General features: G+C 45.3%; 2 protein-coding genes across 9 annotated transcripts in view; one reads left to right on the plus strand and one right to left on the minus strand.

The window, feature by feature from the left end:
* The first annotated feature begins 15,954 nt into the window (after positions 1 to 15,954).
* Nr2c2 (nuclear receptor subfamily 2 group C member 2) overlaps positions 15,955 to 24,646 on the plus strand; it is a 67,709-nt gene continuing 59,017 nt past the window's right edge. For 2 of the 8 annotated variants that reach the window (XM_031382610.1, XM_031382611.1), the window contains exon 1: positions 16,880 to 17,365. The gene's annotated coding sequence lies outside the window, so the exon portion shown is untranslated. Of the gene's footprint in view, positions 16,303 to 16,877; positions 17,366 to 18,667; positions 18,686 to 24,646 lie in introns of those variants that run through there. The other 6 variants (XM_031382608.1, XM_031382612.1, XM_031382605.1 and 3 more) reach the window with 6 other exon arrangements.
* LOC116099966 (putative HTLV-1-related endogenous sequence) lies at positions 16,590 to 17,111 on the minus strand. Its single transcript, XM_031384049.1, has one exon. The coding sequence runs from the start codon at positions 17,109 to 17,111 to the stop codon at positions 16,590 to 16,592; it is 522 nt and encodes a 173-aa protein (XP_031239909.1).

The raw sequence follows: 24,646 nt of genomic DNA on the forward strand, positions 1-24,646 counted from the left end.
ATGTCTCAAGATCTCCAAGCCAAGATCCAGGTCAGAAACTTGTATCTCCCAGCCTCAAGATCTGAATTACAGGTGAGCCTTCCAATTCTGGATTATGGTTCATTCCAGATATAGTCAAGTTGATAACCAGGAATAGCCATTACACATACTTAGTAACATCCCATGGATCTAACATTGGCGCATTGCGCATTATCAAGGGTAGTCCTGTGTACACAGGAACAACACAGTATATGTAGCCAGTGCTGTTGCTATTGGGTCATTTGGGCTGCTATCTAAGCAGCGGAAGCATCCCCAACATGCCTTGTACCATTGCCCAGTGTCACTTCGCAGCTCTTAAGTGTGACAGACAGTACATCCCAAGGTTACCCAAGGACCTCTGTTCTTTTATTCTGATTATTTTTGTTTTGTTTTGTTTTTTTCGAGACAGGGTTTCTCTGTGTAGCCCTGGCTGTCCCGGAACTCACTCTGTAGACCAGGCTGGCCTTGAACTCAGAAATCGCCTGTCTCTGGCTCCCAAGTGCTGGGATTAAAGGCGTGTCCCACCACTACCTGGTTTATTCTGGTTATTTTTTAATTTAAAAAATTAGTGATTACTATAGAATCCAGGGCCTTACACATTGTAAGCCAGGACTCTGAGGCCGACCCATATCCTGGCTTTATATTTTCTTCTCTGTAACATCCTCTATCTGATACTCAAGTAGGGTTTTTATTCTGTGGGAATATTTACCTTGATCAAAATGCCTGGATTAAGCTGGGCAGTGGTGGCTCATGCCTTTAATCCCAGCACTTGGGAGGCAGAGGCAGGCAGATTTCTGAGTTCGAGGCCAGCCTGGTCTACTGAGTGTTATAGGACAGCCAGAGCTACACAGAGAAACCCTGCCTGGATTATCTGTAAAACATAGCAGATAGAGTCACCAAGGCAGTCCCCAGCTCCTATGTGACCAGTCCATGCCCTGCCTGTTTGGACCTTTGTTACCTCTTCTTTTTATGGTTCTCTGAGAATTGGTTTCAGGCTTATCTCTTCCTGACCATTCATAGTGGCTCTGTGACCTTCTCTTTGTTCAGCTCATTTCACATAGCCATGTCATCTGACTATCCACTGAGTCTATCCAGAATCACTGGAGATGAAGCCACCTCACCAGGTCTGAGGGCACGCCTGCCCCCTGGGTCCAAAAGCTACAGAAATGACGGGCTCTGAATCCACACAGTTCTGACAGAAGCTCCTCTCCCCTAGATGCACAGAGCAGCCCTGCAAAGGCTGTGCTGTAGCCAGGACATGAAGGACACAGACCCCAGGCAAGTCACTTGACAGAGCAGCTAGGAGCCTACTGTTCTCTTCTGTCACAGAAAGATGGCTGCAGGGTCTCACAAGCTCTGGGAGAAACAGGTACACACTGAGTATTAATGTTCAGATGTGCTAAGGACCATTACAGAAAGAACTCCCTCTCTCTCAGGGCAGTGACAGGACCGTGGATGGTAGTGAGGCTGGCAGCCCTGTCCATCAGATAGATCCCTCTCCCTGCATCTTCAGTGCGAGCATGGCCTTACCTGCTCCATGGAGGCTTTTCTCAAAGCAGGTGGCTTTGCTTGGTGGGGAGGTGGGAAGGGCAGTGCCTTCATGGATACTACAGCTGCTTTAGGCTATTTGTCTGAAGAAATGGGAAGGAGTCTATGCCTGTCGTTAAAGTGTATGGGGAATAGCAGTGCTGGGTGGGGTCTAGTGCATCCAGCCCTATAAGAATTCTGACCTGCCAGGAGTAAGCGCTGAGTCTGTCTGGTGATAATGAACCCCCAGAGACAAACTCTGCCTGGCGTGGACCAGGGGGAGGCCTGGGAGGAGAGTGATGCTGGCTCATCCGGAGCATGGCCACACCAGAAGGTGTGAGGGCCAGTAGCCAAAGCATGGCTGCTTACCCTGTATCCTTTATCCAGCTTCTCACGGATCTGGTCGTGTAAATGTCTCTAAGCCAAGAAGCCCTAGTGTGGCCCCGAGGCCACTGAGTCTGGGCCTGCAACCCAAGTTGCTTTCTGAAGTGAAGTAGGGCCAGCTATAGGCTGGCTTTCACCAGTTAATAACGTTGTTCCAGGATTAAGTCTTCGCTCTGTGGCTTTCGAATTCGTTCTCACTGTCAGGAGGGGACGGCTGTGTCCACACTCAGGTGGCTGCTCTCAGCACAAGTATCACATTGGCTTAAGCAGGTGGGAAACAATAGCAAGTCCCAAAGGACCAGAAGGAGGTCCTTTGGGCTTTTCTGACTTGCTGTGCAGTGTCAGAGGTGGATCCCAGAGACTGGCTGCCCACTGACTGCCTCTGAAGCTGGCTCTACAGAGTTCTTGTCTATAGCCACCAAGGAAGGCCAAGATAGCTTTTTAGAGGCAGCATGCTCTCAGTAGCCCTCACCAAGCTCCCTGCACTCCCATAGCTCCTGGACTAGTCACTAAGGAAGTACTACCAGGAGTGGCATGGATCCAGGGGTGGCAGGAACCACATGTTTATGGTTTACAGGGTGCTGCTACTGGTGCAGTATAATGAACCTTTAGGAGGTGGGGTCAAGTAGGAGGCCCTTGGAGGGGAGCTTGCTCTCATACTCCTGGCCCTGAGCAGTTTGCTCTCTGTAGACTCCTGTCATTGCTATCTAGTATCCTCTCCCCAAAACAAGTTCTCCTGATCTCAGACAAGACCCTCCTCCAGAACTGTGAGTTAAACCTTTCTTCTTCATAATATCTCAGGTATCTTGTTATAGGAATGGAAAGGTAACTAATATGTGTATAAGAGAGGCTGGAGGAAGACGGTTCTTAGAGAATTACTGTCAGTATTCATCCTATGGAACACATTTTCTGGAAGACCACTAGTTTGGATTAGTAGCATGCAAGGGCCGTGCCTTGCCATGGATTTGGGGAGGATCTGTGATAAACGAGGTAGAGGTCAGTTATTTGGATCCTCTGTAAGATATTTGCTTGGGTGTCTCATAGGGATACGTTGATAGTTCCTAGTCAAACAGCTGTCAGTCATCAGTAACCGAGGTAGGTCTGTAGGGTTTTTGGCAACCAGAAGTACCAAATGCCTTGACTTTGCTCGGCCTTTGGTGTTCCCCAGGATGCTGGTATTGCTCAAGCTTTGCCGGGGACGAGGAATCTGAGGGTTTGAAACAGGTCATTTCCCAGGGTCTCACACTTCCCAGCTGCCTGCCCTAAGCTGAGCTGTGCCATGATTGCTTCCAGAGTGCTTCTGTGGACTTGTGTGAGTGGAGGCTAGGGAACTTTCTGATGCCCACAGTGCAAATCATACAGAACACCTCTAGAAATCCAGCTGCAGAGGGTCAGTCCATAAGCCCTTTCTTCCAATGTCATCTAAAAAGATTACATTTTATCACATAAAATCTATGAACAGAATCCAATTATGTTGCCAAAACAAATACAATTCTGTTTATCTAGTACTACATTAAGATTTATCTCAGCCAGGCGGTGGTGGCACACGCCTTTAATCCCAGTACTTGGGAGGCAGAGGCAGGCCGATTTCTGAGTTCAAGGCCAGCCTGGTCTACAGAGTAGGTTCCAGGACAGCCAGGGCTACACAGAGAAACACTGTCTCGAAAAACCAAAAAAAAAAAAAAAAAAAAAAAAAAAATCTCAATATTTAAAATGCAAAGTAAATATATTTTTTAAATGGCCCTTTTTCTTTTAAGACAGAATCTTATCATATCTTTAATCCCAGCACTCAGGAGACAGAGGCAAGCAGATCTCTGAATTTGAGGCCAGCCTGCTATACAAAGCAAGTTCCAGGACAGTCAGGGCTACACAGAGAAACCCTGTCTTGGAAAAAAAAAAAAAATCTTATCATGTTGTCTAGGCTGGTCTTGAACTCCAAAGCTCAAGTAATTTTCCTGACTTAGTTGGGACTACAGGCATATATCACTATGCCTGGCTTTAAAAAATTTTTAACATACGTTCCTAGTGTAATAAGTACTGAATGTAGTACTTAGCATGTTAGGATGATCACTCAAATGTGTGGTCTTAAAGGGGGCTGGAAAGATGTTTCGGTGGTTAAGAACGTCTGTGGCCCTTGTAGAAGATGAGTTTAGTTCCCAGGAACTACACCAGGTAGCTCACAACTGCCTTCAACTCCAGACCCAGGGGTCTGATGCCTTCTGGACTCCTTTAGTAACTGCATTCATTTTGTGCATACCAAAGCACGGACACACAAATGCACACACACATATACAAATACACATCTACAAATAAAAAAAATCTTTTTTAAATAAAGGGACTTCAAAAATTAGCATATTTTTCTCACTAATTCAAAGTAAATAAATGAATATTAGTTTATTTCTCAGATGAATTCATAAATATTCGTAACCTAATAAATTGATCCACTTCTTGTTTTGTTTTTTGAGACAGGGTTTCTCTGTGTAGCTCTGGCTGTCCTGGAACTCACTCTGTAGACCAGGCTGGCCTCAAACTCAGAAATCCGCCTGCCTCTGGCTCCCAAGTGCTGATCCACTTCTTGATGTTCTCAGGCCTTTAAGAATTTGTATTTTGTGTGAAAAGATGTCAGAAGGCTGCGGTCAAAGTGCTAAGCGTTGAGGAGTCTGGCTTGGGAAGGGAATAGACATGCCTACTCACTGCACAGTTCCAAGCAGGAGAGTGCACTTGTTCCTGGAATACCTCAGTGTTCTAGGTGTGAAGGAGACACTACAGGTCTGCGACAGGTTAAGTTTGTCTGAGAGGAACAAGCAAAGCAGGAAGCTGCTGGAGACTGCCTTAGGATTCAGAGGAAGCCTCTGGCTTATGTTGGCCATCCTACTATCATGCTTGGCCTGGACACACACACAGGGCCAATCCCTGGCATTCTCCCTCTGGTATGTCCATACAGAATGCAGCTTACACATTTAGCTTCTCCCAGTGCCTCAGAGGTTCTGTCTGTCAGCAGGATGGAAGGAAAACAGAAAGAGGAAAAAGGCCAGTGTCTAAGCTGCCTGTGAGCCCTGAGTGAAATCTTAGCTCAGGCTTTGTCAGTGCTGTCAGGGCAGTACCTTAGCCGGCAGTGTGCACTCAGATCCACAGAAGAAAGGTGAGACCTGAGGGCGTTGGAAAGTGATGCCACAGGGCAAGGGAGCTGGTGGTTGTATCAGGCAAGCCTGTGCGGCTCTTTTCAGAATTCATGCAGGCCTGGGGATGTAGCTCCGTTAGTAGAGTGCTTGTCTAGGATGCATGAGGCCCTGGGTTTGGTCCTCAGCACAATACTAACTAGATGAAGCCGGGGCTCATGCTTATAATTCCAGCACTTAGGTGGCAGAGGCAGGAAGAATGGTAATTCATCCTCGGCCACAGAGCCAGCCTGAGACTAGCCTAGGCTACACGAGACCCTGTCTCAAAATCAAAAACAGACTCCCATCTCATCATGCTAGTCTAACTGAAGTTGACACAGGAGCCCCAAGGTCTCCTGAGCCAGCTGTCTCCTCTCACATGACTTGATTCCGGAGCTATTGCCCATGGACTCCTGGCCACTGACATGATACGCTGGTGATCATGGGAGGTTCCTTGTATAGACTTCAGTGGTATCACACTGGAAAAGGTGTATTGTCTCCAGAGCAGAATGCCAGCATATCGCCCTGTTCTGAATGCCTTGATGAATGTAACCACTGGGGACCACTGGGGAAAGAAGTGGCTTCTCCACGGGAGCAGGAGAGATGCTTCTGTGGAGTAAAAGCCATAGGAAGAAGTCAACAAAGGTGCTGCATTGGAGCTGGCGATATGGCTCAGTGGATAAGAGCACTGACTGCTCTTCCAAAGGTCCTGAGTTCAAGTCCCAGCAACCACATGGTAGCTCACAACCACCCTTAATGAGACCTGACAACCTCTTCAGGTGTGTCTGAAGTCAGCTACAGTGTACTTGTGTATAATAATAAAAATAAATCTTTAAAAAAAAGGGTGCTGCATCTGGGTGCCATGTTTTTACACCTAACACATGTACATGACACATCTGTGTACATACGCATATACCTGTGTATGCATGTGCTCATTCTCCCTCTAAAGAAAAAAAACATGGCTGTGTGACTTCACTGTCTGTTAGGACTATGAATTTTTTGTTTCAATTATATGTATAATACATGTATATTTGTAAGATACATGTGTGTACATATTTGCACATGTATTGTGTATGTTGTGAGTGGCCTTGTGCACATTAGGCAGGTATTGCATTAGTACCTATCTCTCCAGTCCCCCAGCCACAGCCTGAAAGCTTTTTGAAGCAGAAGCTTGCTTAGATGTTTAGTCTGGCCTTGAGCTTATAATCCTTATGCCTCAGCCTCCCAGGTAGCTAGGATTACAGGCCTGTATCAATAGCTTTGGCTATGATCTACTAACTATCAATGTAAAATGTACTGATAGTATGGACTGTGGGTATCACATTTTGAGGCTGGAGATGTAACTCATCAGTAGATGCTCATTCTGTCCTGGGGTAAAGTGAGGGCCATGAGATGTGTGACCTTTAGACTGCTCCCAGCTACGAGAAATGTGCAGAACACAGGGGGTAAATTAGTCTGAGGCCTTCATGCCCAGTGTGTGTGCTGACGTATACTATGATCCACTGATCATAATGAGCAATCCTAAACAAATGACTTCTATACTGTTATATGCTAATTGGCCATGCCCTAAGGTGTAGGGCCTGATTATTCCAATATATGTAATTATGCAAATTTTCATAGGCATAAAATTAGACAGTTCTTTAAGAAACAACACTATATGAGCCCTTGTTGTGGCCCTGGATTTTATTTTGTGGAGCCTGGTGAAATGACAATTGGTTTTCACTGAAATGATTTCACTAATTTCTTTTAAATATCATCCTCTTACCCACTCCACAAAAATGTTCCTTCTTTTTAAATTACAGAGCTATTACTGTGTTCTTCTGCGGCCTATTCCTCATAGACACACAGACTCTCTATGTCCTAATGAGGGGTGGAAAGGATGATCTTTTTAAAAAATATTTTTTCATCCAGCTGTAAAAGGTGCACAAGCTCTTGGGAGGCTGAGGTAAGAGCATCATAAGTTGAAAGTCAGCCTGGGCTCCACAAATGGATCCTGTCTCTCACATATATATATATAGGAGTGGAGACATGGTCAACCATTGGGATTGTGTCAAGTATGCACAAGGTCCTGGGTTCCCCAGTATTGTTAGACACACACATGCTTTGATCTAGCACAGCAAATATTTAAAGCTGCTTGTCTGTCAGTGAAGGTGACTGATTCAGGAGCTCTGAATTGAGATACAGCTTTAAAGTGCCTCAGTTTACCACGAACAAAGGTGCTTCCAATTACTCTCCTTTGCATTCTTTGCAAGGTAGTGTGGGCACAGGTGACTTCAGCAAACAAGACTTGGGGCTGCCTCTCATGATCCCACTAGTGCTGGTGACTCTGGAACAAGATGACAGGTAACTTTCCACCCGCCAGGAACATCCTCCTTAGCTAATGGTAATTAATTCTCAGTTATTCTGGGAAAGTACCCTCGCTGGCTGAAACTCTAGTATACACTGGCTGATAAATGCTGAATTTCCTAATACCCGCATTACAATGAAAACATTCACAGACAAATGAAAAACAAATGTTGAAATGTGGGACCTTGAGAGAAACAGGCATTCAGTTCCAGGTTTAGCTAACTGGAAAGCAGGGTTTTGTGTGATAAACCTTGCTTCTGAGTGCTAGAGCTTCCCTTCCAGCTGGCTGCTGGACGAAGGAGAGTGCGTGCTGAGCTCCATGGATGCCAAGCCAACCGGAATCCAAGGAACTCAGAACATGGCTTTGCCCAGGTACTCTCTCCAGTGATTCTGAGCTGGCAAGTGTCAGCAAGCATAGCATGACACAAGTAGCAGAGAAGCCATCTTGGGAACAGGTAACTGCACTGTGCGTGGGTAGCCAGGAGCATCTTCAGGTAACTTTGGGTGAGCTGGGTGGGGCTGGACCTAACAAAGGGTTGCTTCACATGGAAAGTGTACTAGAGAGGTCTGTACAGGAAGACTGTGGGATGAGGAGAGAGAGTAGCATTGTGTTCCTAACAAGCTCAGGAACTGGGGTAGTTTGGAATAAGCAGAGCATAGGGAGGTCCCCAAAGGGACACCCAGGCTGTCTGGAGTCAGGTCAGTCAGGGTGACAATACCCTACAGTCACTAGATTATGGGGACCGTCAGATGGTTTAGAAGAACAGATCTGAATTTTGGAAAATCCATTCTGGTCCTCTATTTAAAGATCAACTAAACATGTGGTTGGTTCCGTCACAGCTGCTTATTGTGGTCCTTCGTAAGTTTTCTTCACTCTTGGAGCTACGCCTGTGATGGCTGATCCTGGTTGTCAACTTGACTACATCTGCAATCAACTAAAACCCAACCAGCTGGGCATGCCTGTGAGGGGCTCTCTTAGGCCATTCGAGGTGGGAAGACTCACCCTAACTCTAGGCCACACCTTCTGGCAGCAGTCCACATAGAAAGGCATGGAAGAAGGAAGGAAGCTTTTACCTTTTGCCTGTTTGTCCTCACTCTCCCCAGTAAGTCCATCTCTCTTGGTGCTGAGACACTCCTTCACTGGAATTAAAATCTACTGCTCCAGGATTCCAGCATAGACTGAAGACCAGAAGCTCTCTAGGAATCTTTTGGGATGCCAATATAAAGGTATCTTTTTGGTTTTTCGAGACAGGGTTTCTCTGTGTAGCCCTGGCTGTCCTGGAACTCACTCTGTAGACTAGGCTGGCCTCGAACTCAGAAATCCACCTGCCTCTGCCTCCCAAGTGCTGGGATTAAAGACATGTGCCACCACTGCCTGGCTAAAGGTATCTTTTATTCACCTGATGTAATTGTCATCTCAGAAGCTTACTGACTCTACCTGCTAATCTAGTCCTAGTTCTGAAAGCTTCTAGCCTACGTACAATCTAATCTAGGCCTAATTTTCCGGCCTCTGAGACTTGCTGTTGAATAAGTTCACCCCTTCAGTTCTTACTGCTCTCTGGCTGGCTGGTTCAACTCAGCTGTTCTGGCTCAAACTCCTCTCCAAACTGACTGGTTTAATCTAACTTCTCTCAGCCTCTCCTGAATTACCCTATTTGGCCTCATACTAACATTGGTAATATTATTCTAATCTTCTGCCTCCTCCTTATTCTCTGGCTCATTCTGATTTTACCAGTATCTAGCTTGTTCTCTCTTCAATATGTCTTTGTAAAACTCTTCCACTAAAAACTGCCCTTTTTTTCTTGTCTGCATTGCTCTCTTAAGTAGTTTCCTTTTCCTCTCTCGTCTCCTGAGAGTTGGGCATATACTAGTCTGTCAAATCTTTGATTTGTCACTTTGTCTGCCACGCAATTAGACATCGCTTTCAAACATTGGTGCTTCCTTCTACAAACTAACTTTAACTTCATTGTTGGGATTAAAGGTTTGTACTAAGGGCATGTCTGTATTCCAGCCAGAGGGATTAAAGGTGAGTGCTAAGGGCTGAGCCATAGCACAACTAGAAACAGTATTTTCAGGAAATAACACAATTTCAGGTTTCATGGTGTGATCAAATATCCTGCCACATGCCAGCACCAGATTAGGCCTGCTGAAATATCCAGTCTTGTAGCCGGAACAACTACTACATTCCTGACCTTTCCTTTGGGAGACAGCCATTGTTGGACTACTCAGACCACGACCTGTAAGCCACTCTAATAAATCCCACACATATATTCATTCTGTGAGTCCTTAGAGAATCCTGACCACTATAGTGCTATCTCCCAGTATGGTGAGATTGTATTCCTTCCTGTGAACCTGGAAAGGCCTTGGTGATGGCCCCAGGGAGAAGGAAACAGAGGAGATGATATGGAATGGAGGAAGCAAATAGAGGAGGTGATAGGGAATAAAACTTTCACTTTGTTTTCTGTGACATTTACCCCCTGGGTCCACTGTGCTGTGACAGAGCCAGCCACATGCAGACGCCACATGGAGGTGTTCATACTGACAGCATCAGACACAGGTGACTCCAGGTCCGACCATCACGTGTCTGATTCTAGAGATTCAGATTGCAATTTTCTAGAAAGGCGACTATTGGTTTATAGGCCATATAATTTCGGTGTTGCATAGAAAGAACCAGGAAATGTGCATTTCTGGGCTCCCTTCCCGAAGACAAAAGACAATAGAAGATGACAGGAAGGGAGTGTAGAAAACAACTCATTTTTGAAAGAGCACTTCACACCATAGCAGCTGACTTAGCAAGGGAGAAATATCACCAGTGTATACAGAGAGGGATACCAAGGGGGTATACACAGGACATTGCCCATAGAGAGGCTCAGAACTGAGGCCCAGGCCTGTTGGAAGACCAAGATGGACCCAAAGACAGGATTAGCTTAAGATCTGTAAGGAGCCCAGCAGTGGTGGCACACACCTTTAATCCCAGCACTTGGGAGGCAGAGGCAGGTGGATTTCTGAGTTCAAGGCCAGCCTGGGCTACAGAGTGAGTTTCAGGACAGCCAGGGCTACACAGAGAAACCCTGTCTCGAAAAGCCAAAAAAAAAAAAAAAAAAAAAAGATCTGTAAGGAGATGCAGATCCTTGTCCCTTATGACACAGACAAGCAACTGTATTCCCACTAAGCAGTAAAGATTTTTCTATGGAAAAAAAATATCACAAGGCTGAAGACCAGGACACAGGGTTGACTGGGAGCTGGGATACCTCATGCTCCATTGAAACTCTGCTGCTAGAGCAGCACTCACAGAGTGACTCCACTCCACCCTCAGCCCTTCTCCAATTCCAACATTAAAGAAAGCAAAGTTGCTTCACAACAACCCTTGACTTGAGAACTGGGGACCAAGGGCAGGTATGTCTTTCTAAGAATGTAATCTGTTTTTCCATTAGCATCTCAAGACTCATGCCTCTTCCAAAACAAGCTCTGTGGCTTTAAGGTATCTGAGCCAAATGCAACTTGAAATCCTGGCCCCCTCCGTGCCCCATGGCCTGGGAGGCTCAAGTCAAGGCAGTTCATGTGGGGCTATGTTTCCTATAGCCTTGTATTCCAGAGCCACCAATTCACCTAGGGACATCAGTTTTCTTAATGAAAGGATGGTATTCAAATTGAAGCTGTGATCTCCCCATGTAGCCTTGACAGAGGCTGACTCTGATAGAAACATGAAGGTGGGGACAGTTTTCTCAGAGTCTTCAAGGGCAGAAACAACTATCAGTACATGTTCTATTTGCCAACGAGTGGTTTGGGGAAGTCATCCTCCCTGTGTTGGGCCTTGTCCGCTCCAGCTGTAAAAACAGGACAATATTATTTGTTTCACAAGGCTGTTTTAAGATGATACAGGGTAAACATACTGGGAACATGCAGTCTACTATACAGACTGTCTGTTCTAATTCCACATTCTTAACAATAAGCCTAATGACATCTATAGGAGCTTCATGTTTATTTTGCAAGCATGTAGTAATTACACAAGCAACATGAAGAGAACTCTGATGAAATGATTACCCCATAGGAACAAAGCATAAACCATTACAGAAAAACCAACATTCCTACATACTTTTGAAAGGTAATTATTAAGCCTTTCCACTAAGAAAATACAGACACTACTAGCTTTATGTTACAAAACCAGGGAAAACATGTTCTTCCTGCAATGCTGGGGTCAGAACCTGGGACCCCTTACTTGCTAGATAAGCTCCCTGTCACTCAGCTACACTGAGGCCTGCAGCTGATGTCTATACTATCGCAAAAGTGGTATGTGTCTGCTCCTTAATGGTGACTTAGTGACATTCATTTAGTCAGGATTTTCATTTAGATGTAGGTGTAAAATTACATTGGATGGTAAAAGTGTTTATTCCATGTTAGGCCCAAAGATGAAATACCAGTTACATTTCCTACCCTTAAAGCTGCAGACAAGTCGATCAGTCACTGACCACAGATTATATTGGTACCATGAAAAAGACTACTCCCTCAGGGGACCGCTGAGTCAGAGAACTACTCACCCATAGAGCCCTGTGACAGAAGACCCAGGCCACACCCCAGTTCAGGAGCATCACTGGGCCGAGTTTCATTGGGGTCTTTGGTAAAGATGGGACAGCTTGGAGGTTGTGTCACACACTGCTGTTGGAAAGTCACCAGATTCACACTATACCATCATGGCTGAAAGATGGGACAGGGCCCACAGAGTGTGGGCAGACTCTCAGATAACCTTCATCCAAGGGTGTGCAGTCTCACACATCACTCAGAGCCCCAGTCCCTGTGACAGAACAATCTACTGAAATGGTCAGAATTTTAAAAAAACAAAATCTTCTAAAACTACATTTTAAAAGGTTAAACAATTTTGTTTTGGGTTGAGGATATAACTCAATTGGAAGGGTGCTTGCCTAGTATGCATTAAGCCCTGGGTTCCATTCTGTGCATGTAGGCATACATTTTTTTTCCAACCTACTTTAATAAGAGTTTAACCTCTCTCTTGCCCCACTACCCACCAGAGGTAGTATAAAAGAAAGGTTTTTAGGATACAAAGGTTTAGTAGACCTGTTTACTTTGGGGGGTAAGTCCAATCTTCCCTGTCAGGATATCAGCAGTTCAGTCCAGTAGCAAACACCAATACAAATCAGCAGCTGCAGTCCAGTCCACTTGGTAGACACCACACATGAACCAGCAAGCTCAAGCCAGAAGAAACACAAGGCTCGCCAACAAGCCTATGGCCCCGGCAGTGTCACGAAGCCACAGGAACCTCACAAGAAATTCTTTGGCAAGTCTCTCTCTATGGCATTACACGCAAGCAGAGCTCAGCAATGCAATGTAAAGTAAAACCAATACATGTGTGTTGTTAGTGAAGTGAGACAGAGTAAAGCAAACCAATTCTGAGCTCCCACTGTCTGTGAGGTCATATTTCTACTTCATCACTCGTCCTTTCTTGTGTCTGTTTTAGCAAAGCATCTCTTTACCTGTGTGCTCCAGCAAAACATCATTTGACATAACTGACTTTTTCTTTTTTAAAAAATTGATTTATTATTATATGAAAGTACACTGTAGCTGTCTTCAGACGCACCAGAAGAGGGAACCAGATCTCATTAGGGATGGTTGTGAGCCACCATGTGGTTGCTGGGATTTGAAGAGCAGTCAGTGCTCTTACCCACTGAGCCATCTCACCAGCCCCGACATAACTTTCAAAAAAATAACCCCAGAAGTTTCCACTTTATGAGGTGGCTAGTTTTTATGTCTTCTTGACGCAAGCTAGAGGGACCTCAATTGAGAAAATGCCTCCATAATATTGTGCTGTGGGGTACTTTCTTAGTGAATAATGGGGGAGGGCGGAGTCCATTGGGATGGTGCCACCCCTAGGCTGGTGGGTCTGGGTTCTGTAAGAAAGCAGGCTTAGCAAGCCATAAGGAACAAGCCAGTAAGCAGTACTCCTCCATGGGTTTTCCATGAGCTCCTGCTTCCAGTTCTCTTTACCACCTCTGATGAGGAACTGTAATTTAGAAGTATAAGCAAAACCTTTCCTTCCCAAGTTGCTTTTGGTATTTAGTGTTTCACCCCAGTAAGAGACCCTAAGCCATTCCAAGTACCACCTATACTGGACAACGTGGTGTATTCCTATATTTCAGGGATGGATGATCAGAAGTTCAAGGTTATACTTACATAGTGAGTTTTGAGGCCAACTTGGGCCATTTTGTTTATTCTTTTCAGACAGTGGTTCCCTTTGTAGCAGTCCTAGTTGTCCTGGAACTTACTTTATAGATCAAGCTAGTCTTGAACTCGGAGATCTGTTTGGCTGTACCTCCTGAGTGGGGGATCAAAGGTGTAGGATACCTTGCCTGGCTAACTTGAGCCACATTGTTTGGTCTTATACATTTTGGCAATGAGATCACTGACCTAAGCCTGGGACACATGTCAACTGTGGTGCTCAAAAGAAGTGCTGTTGCCAACTCTATCAGACACTGTGAGCTGGCAACTGTTCAGAATAAACCAGCTTGGCGGTTCTGAAGAACATCACAGTGAAAACCTTATAAAAGGCTGGCAATGAATGGCAAAAGCATTGCGAAGGTGAAGGTAAAGCAGCGGTGATGCAGACCTTTTATCCCGGTACTGAGGGGGCAGGACTGGTGCATCTGTGTGAGCTGTCTCTCTCTACATAGCCCTGGCTGTCCTGGAACTATGTAGATCAGGTTGGCCTTGAACTCAAACGCCTGCTTACTAAGAGTAATCCACTCAAAAAACCAAAAAAAAAAAAAAAAAACAACCCCCCCCCCCAAAATCCACCTTACATTGTGCCATTGTGGTTCTAAAATGTATTAAAGTGTTACAAAGCCTTCCTGACCCCAGCTTCCAAACACTTGTTACCTGCTAACAATGTATCTGTGCAGGTGCCCTCATGCACTATTGTCAAGAGAAAAGTTGCTACAATTTTAAACAGTTTAACTTGAAAAGCTACTTAAGGTTACTGCAAATGTGGCCAACAGAAGCCGGGCTAACTTCACCAACCAGTATCAAAGAGCTCTGGTTTTGTTTACTGTGGTTACTTAAAGTGAGTTCTAGTTCCTGAGTTTAAGTGGCAGCTTAAGAATGGTTCGTTTGGGTCCCCAATGAAGAAGTTAGAGAAAGGACCAAAGGAGCTGAAGGGTTTGCAGCCCCTTAGGACAACAACAATATGAACTAACTAGTACCCTCAGAGCTCCCAGGGATTCAACCACCAACCAAAGAGTACACATGGTGGGACTGATTGCTCCGGCAGCATATGTATAGTAGAGGATTGCAAAGTCAATCATCAATAGGAGGAGAGGCCCTTGGCCCTGTGAAGGTTCTGTGCCCCAGTGTATGGGAATGCCAGGGCCAATAAGTGGGAGCGTGGAGTGGCAAGCAGGGGGAGGCAAAAGGGGTTTGTTCTTTTTTTTTTTTTTTTTTGAGGGGAAACTGGGAAAGGAGAAATCATATGACATGTAAGTAAAGAAAATATCTAATAAAAAAAAAAGAATGGTTCATTTGCAGAGCCAGAATATTAACTGAAGAAAAAAAAACTATAAACCAAGATAAGTGCATTCATTATGATTTATTTTTAAACCTTGTACAATTGTACTGTTCCTCCGAAAACCCCATCTAATGTGAATTTTTTACACTGTATTATTTAGCATTACAAACTTAAATTCTTGGAAAAGTATATAACAGAACACTCCATACTTACAAGAATTTTACAGTCAAAGGACTTATATATAGGCTACCTTACCCATGTTACTGAGCTGGGTCACATGTCCTATAAATAAGGAAAACTTTCAGCTACAGGGTCTGTAGGGAACAGAGATACACACCCACACACACACACACACACTTTCCCAGGCGACAGGAAGGGGAGGGGACTGTGTTTAAAACACTTGCCACCAAATAGAAATTCGATTGGAGTCACCCTAAATGTCTACTGCAAAAATCTTGAAGCATTTATTTCTAATGAGCAAGAGGTGTGTGTATGTGTGGTAGAGTATCTCCAATCTACACAGCACGGTGATCCAGGAGGATGGATGAACTTTGCAGACAGGCACTGAGAGGGAACGGCCGCACCTTCCCAAGCCCAATGGCGAAGCATAACCCAGAGGCTTTGCAGAATGCAATCAGTGCATGCCAAAGCAGCTTTACTCAAATCGGGAGGAGGAGGGGCATGGGACCGCACAAGTCTGGTTTCCAAGGGGCCTGGGGCATCTGCACACTTGCCTGGTCCGGCCAGAAGCATGCACATCCTTGGAGTTTCAAGACCTCAAGCTACTACCACCCATCCCGAGGAAGGTACCGGGAGCTCTGCGCACTCCCGGGAAACCGCTCGCTAGCGACTTCTCGGCGCGGCGCCAGTCAAGGGCCCGCTTCTTCAGCCTGCAAGCGGAGCCTACGGCGTCTGCCGCACCTGCCCGGTCCAGGCCTGCCGGCCTTAGCTCTGGCGGCGGCAGCGGCGGCGTTCCGGTGCGCGCGCGCGCTCAGCCAATCGCGTGCTCGCCCGCCCCCCGCCGCCGCGGTGAGGCTGGCGCCGGGAAGAGGAAGAGGAACATTCGCCCTCCTCCTCCCAGCGCGCGGGCGGCGGCGGCAGCGGCACCGGGGTCACGAACTCTGACCTTTCACTGACAAAAACAATAACAAAGCGCGGTCCCTCCGCGACCCCGGCGGCGCCAGGGCCCGGCCCGCCGCCCCGCTCCGCCCCGGCCCGCCGCGGCGTCCCAGCCACCGGAGCCTCCGGGCTCCTGCCCTCCGGCGCCTGCCCCGCCCGCGCCCTGCCCTCCTAGCCGGGGGCGCCCGCCGCAGACACGGGACCTGCTCCACGGTTGTTGTGGCGCCCAACCCTGAGGTAAGCAAGCCCTCCGGGCCAAGCCGCGGCGCGGCGCAGCGCGGCGGAGGGCAGGCCTGCGCCGCCATGGAGGAGGCCGCGGAGGCTGAACGCGGCCTTTTACCTTTGCCACGGGGCGGTGGCGGCGGCGGCGGCGGCCGGCGCTTTGCATAGTGGGCCGGGCCGCGCCCTCCCCTCCCCTCTCTTCCACTCCCCTCCCCGCCCGGGGCCGAGCCCGGCGAGCCGCTGTCCTGACCGGGCCGGCCGCGCGCCGCGGGGGCGGAGGGGGGAATGTCCGCGGCCCCGCCTCACGCCTGGCCCTCCGCCAGCGCCGCCATTTTGTCCCCGCGGCGCCGGCCGGCCAGGCTCCCCTCCGCGCGCGCCTGGCCTGCCCGCTTCTTCCTGTGTCCCCCGCTCCTCACCCCAGCACTCCCCGCCTGCCGTTGGCTGCCACCCTGGCCCAACCGCCGTTTTTCCGGGCTAGGAGGGTGGAAGGGGAGGGAGGGGGGCGTGGGCAGGGCGCGACCTCCTGAGTGACGGCCGGGCTGGCCAATCGCCCCCCGTGCAGGAGGGCCACGGCCTGCGGCGCCGCCCCCGGGGCTGTGCTGGTTGGTCCAGGTGGGAGAGGGAGGTCCCGGGGGCTGATAGTGCAGGGCGAGAGGCCGGCCGGGCCAGCCTCTGAGGGACTTGGTGGGTCTCGGGCTGGGAAGCTGAGGATGCTTTTTGAACCCATGGCGCGGCCTGGAGGGGAGAGCTCGTCGGCACACGGAGGCTCCTCGGGGTCGCACTTTCCTCACGACTCTGGACGGAGTCCCTCTGGCGGGCTCCATTTCAGTCAGTGAAATTGGGACACCAGGCGTTCTTGCCAAGCCGCGCCTCTCTCCTCAGCATTGTTTGAGGGACTCTTCTCTGAAAATGGAGTCCAAGCTACCCTGCGAGCCTCAAAGTAGTTTGCAAATGGTGGTGGTAGTTTTTTCTTCTTATTGTGGTGCTGGGGATGGCCCTGCCGTTGAGTAACATCCCTAGTCCCAAAATGGTGATGTGGAAAAATATAAGGAACCAACTGGAGTGCAAAACTTGTGAGGTGATTCTCTTTACTTCGTTCATTAAACACAGCCTATCCTTAGGCACTAAGGGATACTTCCAAGAGATTCAACTGACCTGGTCAGGGAGCCATTCTCCCCTAGAGTTTTGGACGTTGAGGGGATACAAAGGCTCAGAGAATAGTCAGTTCCAGGGAAGAAACTGGATAGTGTGCAGAAGGAATCGTGAGGTCATTAATTTAGATTGGATGACGAGGAAGTCAGGCTTCACTGAGAATGTGATGTTTGACTCGATTTCAGGAAAAGAGCTGGGTCCTGGATAGCAAGCTTGAAGATGGGAAGGGAAGGCTTTGTTGAGTAAGTTGATGACACTACTGATATCCAAGTGCTGCATATTTAATTGGTGCATTTTTACCCGAACTTGACAGTTGGGTTAGCATGACCAGCAATAAAATGTCCATTATTCTAAGCAGGGAATTTGAATTGGATTTCAGTAGACATTCTTTTAACATATTAGCCAGCCAGGGCTACATAATGAGAACTCTGTTTGGGAGTATTGGGAGTAGGGTTTATGTCAACAGTCTCTTTATAAGAGGAATTCTAGGAAGTTTTGAGGGTTTTGTTGTTGTTTAGTTTGAGGTTGGCCTTTTAACCCTGGCCTCTAGTGATCTCCTATGTTAGCCTCTGAGCAGCTGAGACTGTAGTCTGGTCTGTGTTACCATGCCTAGGTGGAGAAGTGTTTAATACAAGGAGCCAAGTCATCTGGTATGGTGGAAGGATCTTGGGTCGTGGAGTTAGAAAAACTTGGTTCCAGAATCTTGAGTAAGCAGTCTTTTTGAGGTTTATACATTTGTAAACTGGGGAAAAGGGAGCCAATACTGAGATGGAAGAGAGTGGGTGAGGAGTTGCTTCAGTAACTGCAAACAAGGGAGGTGAGACTGTGGTGAGATGGCCTGTATCTTGTTTGAGTGGTTCCACATACTGAGGTTCACATTTAGGTATTTGTTGTTGAGTTGTGTGCCATTTGCTCCAGAGGTTTGAAGTACCAGAGTGGACACCAATGGGGATCATCTGTGAATGGAGCTTAGCATCTCAAGGGGACTGAAGCCAGTCTGGGTCATATAATGAGTTCCGGGCTTGCAACCCTGTCTTGAAAAACAGAGTAGGAAATGGCCCTGAAGCTCATCAAAACTACCCTAGTACCTGATATAAATTCCGTACATTTTAGTGTGTCTTGCTTTATTGCTGACTATGAAAAGCTGATTTCTTTTTTTTTGAGACAGGGTCTTATATGTAGCCCTGGGTAGCCTGGGACTCTCAGAGATTCACTTGACTATGCCTCTTGAGTGCTGGGATCAAAGGTAAATGTTATTATATCTCACGTAATGGCTGACCTTTTTTTCTGTCTGATCATCTGAAATTCATGTTTCTGTCACACACTATAGACGATGGCTTTCTGGTCTTTGGAAGTTTAACTTGCCTAAAGGCTGACATTCTTTGTCATTTTTTGCTATCTTGTTGTTTCTTCTCCATAACCCTTTGCAACTTTCTGTGAACTCTGGTAGCTAGGATACCCCTCCACATTACTGAAAAGCTAATGTTGAAGCTTTCTACCTAAAGGCATGACAGCCAGGGAACACTTTCAACTGGTATAGCTCACAGTGATGAGAAGGAGATGTATATAGGGAGAACTGAAGCCTAACTCAGGATGTTGGCATGGGCATTTGTTTAGGGATTCTTTAGCCAGGTTCATACCTTGCCATCTGGGTGTCTTGAAGAGATGAGAAGTGAAATGTTGGGGGCAGGTGAGATGGCTCAACTGGTAAGTGCACTGATTGCTTTTCTGAAGGTCGTGAGTTCAAATCCCAGCAACCACATGGTGGCTCACAACTACCTGTAATGAGATCTGACGCCCTCTTCTGGTGCGTCTGAAGACAGCTACAGTGAATTACGTGAGCGTGAGCAGCGTGGAGCGGAGCGAGCGGCCGAGCGAGCGGGCTGTCCTGAGTTCAATTCCCAGCAGCCACATGATGGCTCACAGCCATCTGTACAGCTACAGTGTAGTCATACACATAAAATAAATAAATCTTTTTTTAAAAAAAGTGAAATGTTAAGGATAGGAAATGAGAGTTAGTGCAGATTTTTAACTGGACTTGATGAGGCAGTTTTGAATTTTAGAAAGCATATGTCAGTGAAAGTTTCAGAGCAAAGTATGACTTATAGGCAATAAAAAGTACCTCCTCCATTGTAATAATAAAAGAATTAAAACCTTTTAATATGTGGTGACATGATCTATTTTGTATTTACTGATAGTCCCAAAGGTTTTTTGGAAATGTTAGAATGTAAATAGAGAGGAATTTCATTACAAGATAATTTTTTCCAGTTTGGATTCATGGGAGATGTGGAAGAATGTGCTTAGGTCTGGAGCAAAGGGCAGCTCTTAGGAGAAATGAGGCTGGTGAGACTCAAAGGCTAGAGCTCTCCAGGAACCTTCCTTGTTTACCTTTACTGCTCTCTGTAGTAAGAAACAGCTATCTATGCAAGAGCTAAAAAAGGTTCCAACAAGCTACCCATAGGTGCCCTTTACATTCTAGCACTGATTGGATGCCTCTTGAAAAATTGCTCAATGCTGGAATGCTTCAGTATGCATTTTCTCCAGGGTCTTTTATTCTGCAGTGAATCTGATTGTGTATTAATAGAACATGTCAGAAATGACATATTGCTCATGATCCTCTCTCCCATACCCCTATTCTGCAGAAACACAAGATTTACTAGGTTGAAAAGGTGAATACCTAGTAATTATTGTTTTACCAAGGTGAAAAGCAGATGTCACAAGTGGTATTATATCAGTCCTCAGCTGAAAAGGCTAGTGACTAGAATGTATGTATTGACTTACTTAGTACAATTTTAAGAAATAAGATTATTATAATTGTTTTTCGAGAGAGATATAAGATATTCCCTTATAGGATGTGTAATTGAACCAGGTGTAGTAGTGCATACTTGTTATCCTAGCTCTGCATCTTCTAGTGTGTGATTGGATCATGAATGAATGAAAGATAGTAATCATACAATGAATAAGTACTACCTATTATAGTTGGCAACAAAGTAAGAGATACTAAAATCTGGAGATATACTTCAGATGTGAGGCGGGAGGATGGCAAGTTTGAAGCTAGCTTAGGCTACATAGTGAAATCCTATCTCAGAAAAGCAAAAACTAAAAAGTAAATGAAAAGAAATAAAAGGGTTTGAAGAGATCAGTGGTAAAACTTACTTAAAAAGTAAGACCTGGGCATGATGGCTTACACCATTGATCTCAGCAGAGACAGGTAGATAACTGAGTTAAAGACAAGCCAGGGCAAGATCTCAGTTACCGAAAGGCATGGGTAAGACTGTTAACAGAAGTACTAGTATAAGAGCTCCAGACTAGAAACAAACTGAACACTCACTAGCTGTAAATGAGTGGGTTATGGTATAGTCATGTGTTAGGATCCTAGACAGTAATGAAAATGGACTGCAAGAGAAGCAAAACACACATAAAAGTATATTACTTATAGTTAAAAACAAGCAAAAAATCATCCTTGGTAATAGATATTAGGAGAAGAAAGGAAAGTTAATGGTAACAGGAGAGGTGCATCAGAGACTTCGGGCTGCTGGTACTGTTGTTTTCTGGTGTGAATATTTATTCTGTTAGTAGAGAGCCTCCTCCTCTCTCTCCTGCTCTCTTGTTCCTCTTGCCTTCCTGCCCCTGCTCTCTTCCCATTCCCTTCCCCACTCTCTCTCCACATGTTCATGGCCGCCCCCCTCTGCCTTTCTCTGTCTCTACTACCCTCTTAACTCCCCTCCCTATGCCCTGAATAAACTCTATTCTATACTATTAAAAAAAAAAGTGTTAAAAATTGACAGGTGATGGTGGTGCTGCATGCCTTTAATCCCAGCACTTGGGATTTGAGGTCAGCTTGGTCTACAGAGTTCCAGGACTACTACAGCGAGGGCTACACAGAGAAACCCTTGTTAAAAATTACCCTCAGTGTTCTACTTATTTTTTAACTTAACAATTCTGGTCAGTATAATTACTCTATAGCTAAAATACTAAAAGTAATTTTGAATTCCTAAGAAATTGTCGTGGTGGAGCTGGATTATAAATTCCTGACAGCGGTACTGAAGTGTGTAACATATAGAAATAAGCAGTTGTTTAAATTAGTTATTAAATGTTCTAGCCTATGGATGAGAGATAAGTAACTGATACCCTGTTACTGTTTTTCTTCCTTGACTTTTTGTTTTTCTTGGGAAGTGATTTTGAAGTATAATGTGGTCTAGAGGTAATAGTGTAAGTTTTAAAGTCAGAGTGGTATGAGTTGGAACACTAGCACTTCATTAGCAGCTGGATCACTTTAAATATGTTTCCTTGTGTGTCCGTTCTTCTGACTTCCTTGTTGGAGCTTATGCATCATACTAAAGTGCTGAGGATCAAAACATACCTAGTTTGACAGAAAATATGTCATAGGTGCCCAGAAGTTTGTCCTCCTTTTCCAATTGTCTATCCCTGGCTCATTCTAACAGAAACAGAATCAATATCATTATTATTACACTTGAGTCATTGGTAGGATGGGAAGCAGTCTCCACACACACAAACACTGTAGTAGTTCCCCAGCAGCATAGGAACAACATGGCTGTGGAAGCTGCTACTTTCCTATGCTCTTCATTTCTTGTTCTCCCTCCTCCCTGGGAATGTTATTTTCTCCTTTTTCTTACTGAAAGAAGAAACTAGTCTTCTTTGGATGGGCATGATGAGTAGGAAATCACATGACCCAGAAGCTAAGTGATTATTTGAAGTCTTAAAAGCATCAGGATTTCGATAACTGGTTGTGGATTTAAGCTTGGCCTTAGAGGCATCTAAAGGGCATGTTTTCTACTGAAGAACATTGGTATTATATTAAACTTTGATTTTTTTTTCTCATGTCCTAATTCTAAATCCTAATTTGACATCTAATCTGTAGCTTTGTGTTTCTTATTTTATGTCATCTAGATTTTTATTTTTCCATGAATATAAATAGGTGTCTACATGGGTCTGACCTCTGTACATGTTAGAGTTGTGTAGCTTGGTCTTTGTGTGGGACCCCTCTAACAGTGAGAGTGGGGGCTGCCTCTGATCCTTTTTGCTTGATTTTGGGACCCTTTTCCTCCTACTGGGTTGCCTCATCCAGCCTTAACATGGGAGGAGGTACCTAGTCTTACTGTAACTTGATGTGCCATGTTTGGTTGATACCCTGGAAGGCCTAGCCTTTTCTGTAGGGAAATGGAGGGGGAATGAGGTTAGAGGTGTGAGGGGGAGACAGGAAAGGGAGGAGGGAAACTGTGGTTGGGATAAAATATATAAGAGAACAAATATAATTTTAAAAATGTAAAAATAAATAGGTTTCTAACAGAATATACTTAAATTATGTCATGAAATTGTATCCAGTAGTATCTTTTTTTTTTTTTTAAAGACAGGGTCTCACCTTGTAGATCAGCTGGCCTTGAATTCACAGGTATTGGTCTACCTCTACCTCCTAAATGCTGAGATTAAAGTTGCCATCATGACAGCTGGCCTGCCTGCCTGCCTTTTACTTTTCAAATGATCATTAGATACTGCTTTTTTGGGTTGAGTTCCAGGATTGGGTTACTACCTAATCCTGGAACTAACTATGTGGAACAAGCAAGTTTCATAAAGTAATAGGGTATCAGTTACTTATCTCATCTCATAGACTAGAACATTTAATTAATTTAAACAATTGCTAATTTCTTTTTTTTTAAAGGTTTATTTATTTTATGTATATGAGTACACAATGTAGCTGTACAGATAGTTGTGAGCCTTCATCATGTTTTGGGTCGCTTGCTCTAGCCCAAATATTTATTTATTATTATAATTAAGTAAACTGTGGCTGTCTTCAGACACACCAGAAGAGGGTGTCAGATCTCTTACGGGTGGTTGTAAGCCATCATGTGGTTGCTGGGATTTGAACTCATGACCTTCGGAAGAGCAGTCAGTGCTCTTACCCACTAAGCCATCTCTCCAGCCCCAATAACTGCTAATTTCTAAATGTTATATTTGGGATCAAAAAGGCATGCTCACTATAGCTGACCTTGATTATTATTTTTTTTTTAGCCCACTGAGACAGGGTTTCTGTGTTTAGCCTTGGCTGTTATGGAACTTAATCTTTAGATCAGGCTGGCCTCAAACTCAGATCTGCCTGCCTCTGCCTCCTGAGTGCTGGATTAAAGGTGTGGGCTACCACTGCCCAACCTTGACTTATTTTTAATTATTTCAGATTACACCCTAATTCAGCCCTTTCATTTTGCCCAGCTTGCAGCTTAACAGTGTGAATTATAGTTGGCCTTTGGTTGTTTATACAATATACATACAGTTCAGTTTTGGGTAGATCTTAAAGAATGTTTCATAGCTTTAGTTTCTGCCTTCATGTTTCTTTGTTTTTGTTTTTTGAGAAGGTAAAAGCAGCACTTTCAACAAATAGTAGCTGCAACATACTATGAGTTCCAATATAAACATTTTACATCTAGTTTTGGCAGTCTGATGTGGTTAGCATTAGAGAGATCAGTTTAGTGCCTGAGCCTCACAATCAAGGAGACTTGCTCAGGACAGTAGGCACTTTGAATGTTGTTAAGTTCTTGTTCAGGTAGGCAGTGCATAAGCATGAGTGATTTGAATCACTTGATCATGAAAGATGAGTTTCTAGACTCCAGCTACTGAAGACAGTTTCTCTGTTGCTGAGTGCCATAGTTATACTTCCTGGCCGCTGAGAGAGACCTGTTGTTCCTATCAAGAGCCTGCTTAACTGAAGACAGGGTCTCATCAGCTCTCAGCCTTCTGTGAGTCTGGAAGAGTTCATTTGTGCTCTTGTTACCTTGTGGTCAGCTCTAGAGTTTTTACTTACTGTGTCCTGCTGTCATCATGTGCTGCTCAGGATAACTCCTTAGTTCGAATTAAATTTAAGGATCAACCTTCAGTTCTTACTGTTGTCGTGGATTCTTTACTGGCTTTTGTCTGCAATATTACTTTTCCTGTCACCTCCACCCTGCTATCAAAAAAGTTTCTTTTGTTGAAGATAAGATCCAATCATGTTAAAGCTGTTGATGGTTCCCCAGCATCCAGTGTCAGTGTCTATGTCTGACCTCTCCCATGGTTTTTGGCATATTGCCTACTATTCCTCAAATACCTCATTCTGTGTCAGACTTGCTAGTTCCTTAAGAACTGTCCTTCCTGCTTAGAACTCTCCATTCTTTCTTTCTTTGATAAATTCCCACTTCTTTTTTTTTTTTTAAGA

The sequence above is a fragment of the Mastomys coucha genome, unplaced genomic scaffold (assembly GCF_008632895.1).
Source record: "Mastomys coucha isolate ucsf_1 unplaced genomic scaffold, UCSF_Mcou_1 pScaffold20, whole genome shotgun sequence".
NCBI classification, from domain to species: domain Eukaryota; kingdom Metazoa; phylum Chordata; class Mammalia; order Rodentia; family Muridae; genus Mastomys; species Mastomys coucha.

Excerpts from the sequence above, each read along its gene's own strand:
- LOC116099966 (XM_031384049.1), bottom strand. The coding sequence starts at position 17,111 with ATGGAGCCCGCCAGAGGGACTCCGTCCAGAGTCGTGAGGAAAGTGCGA.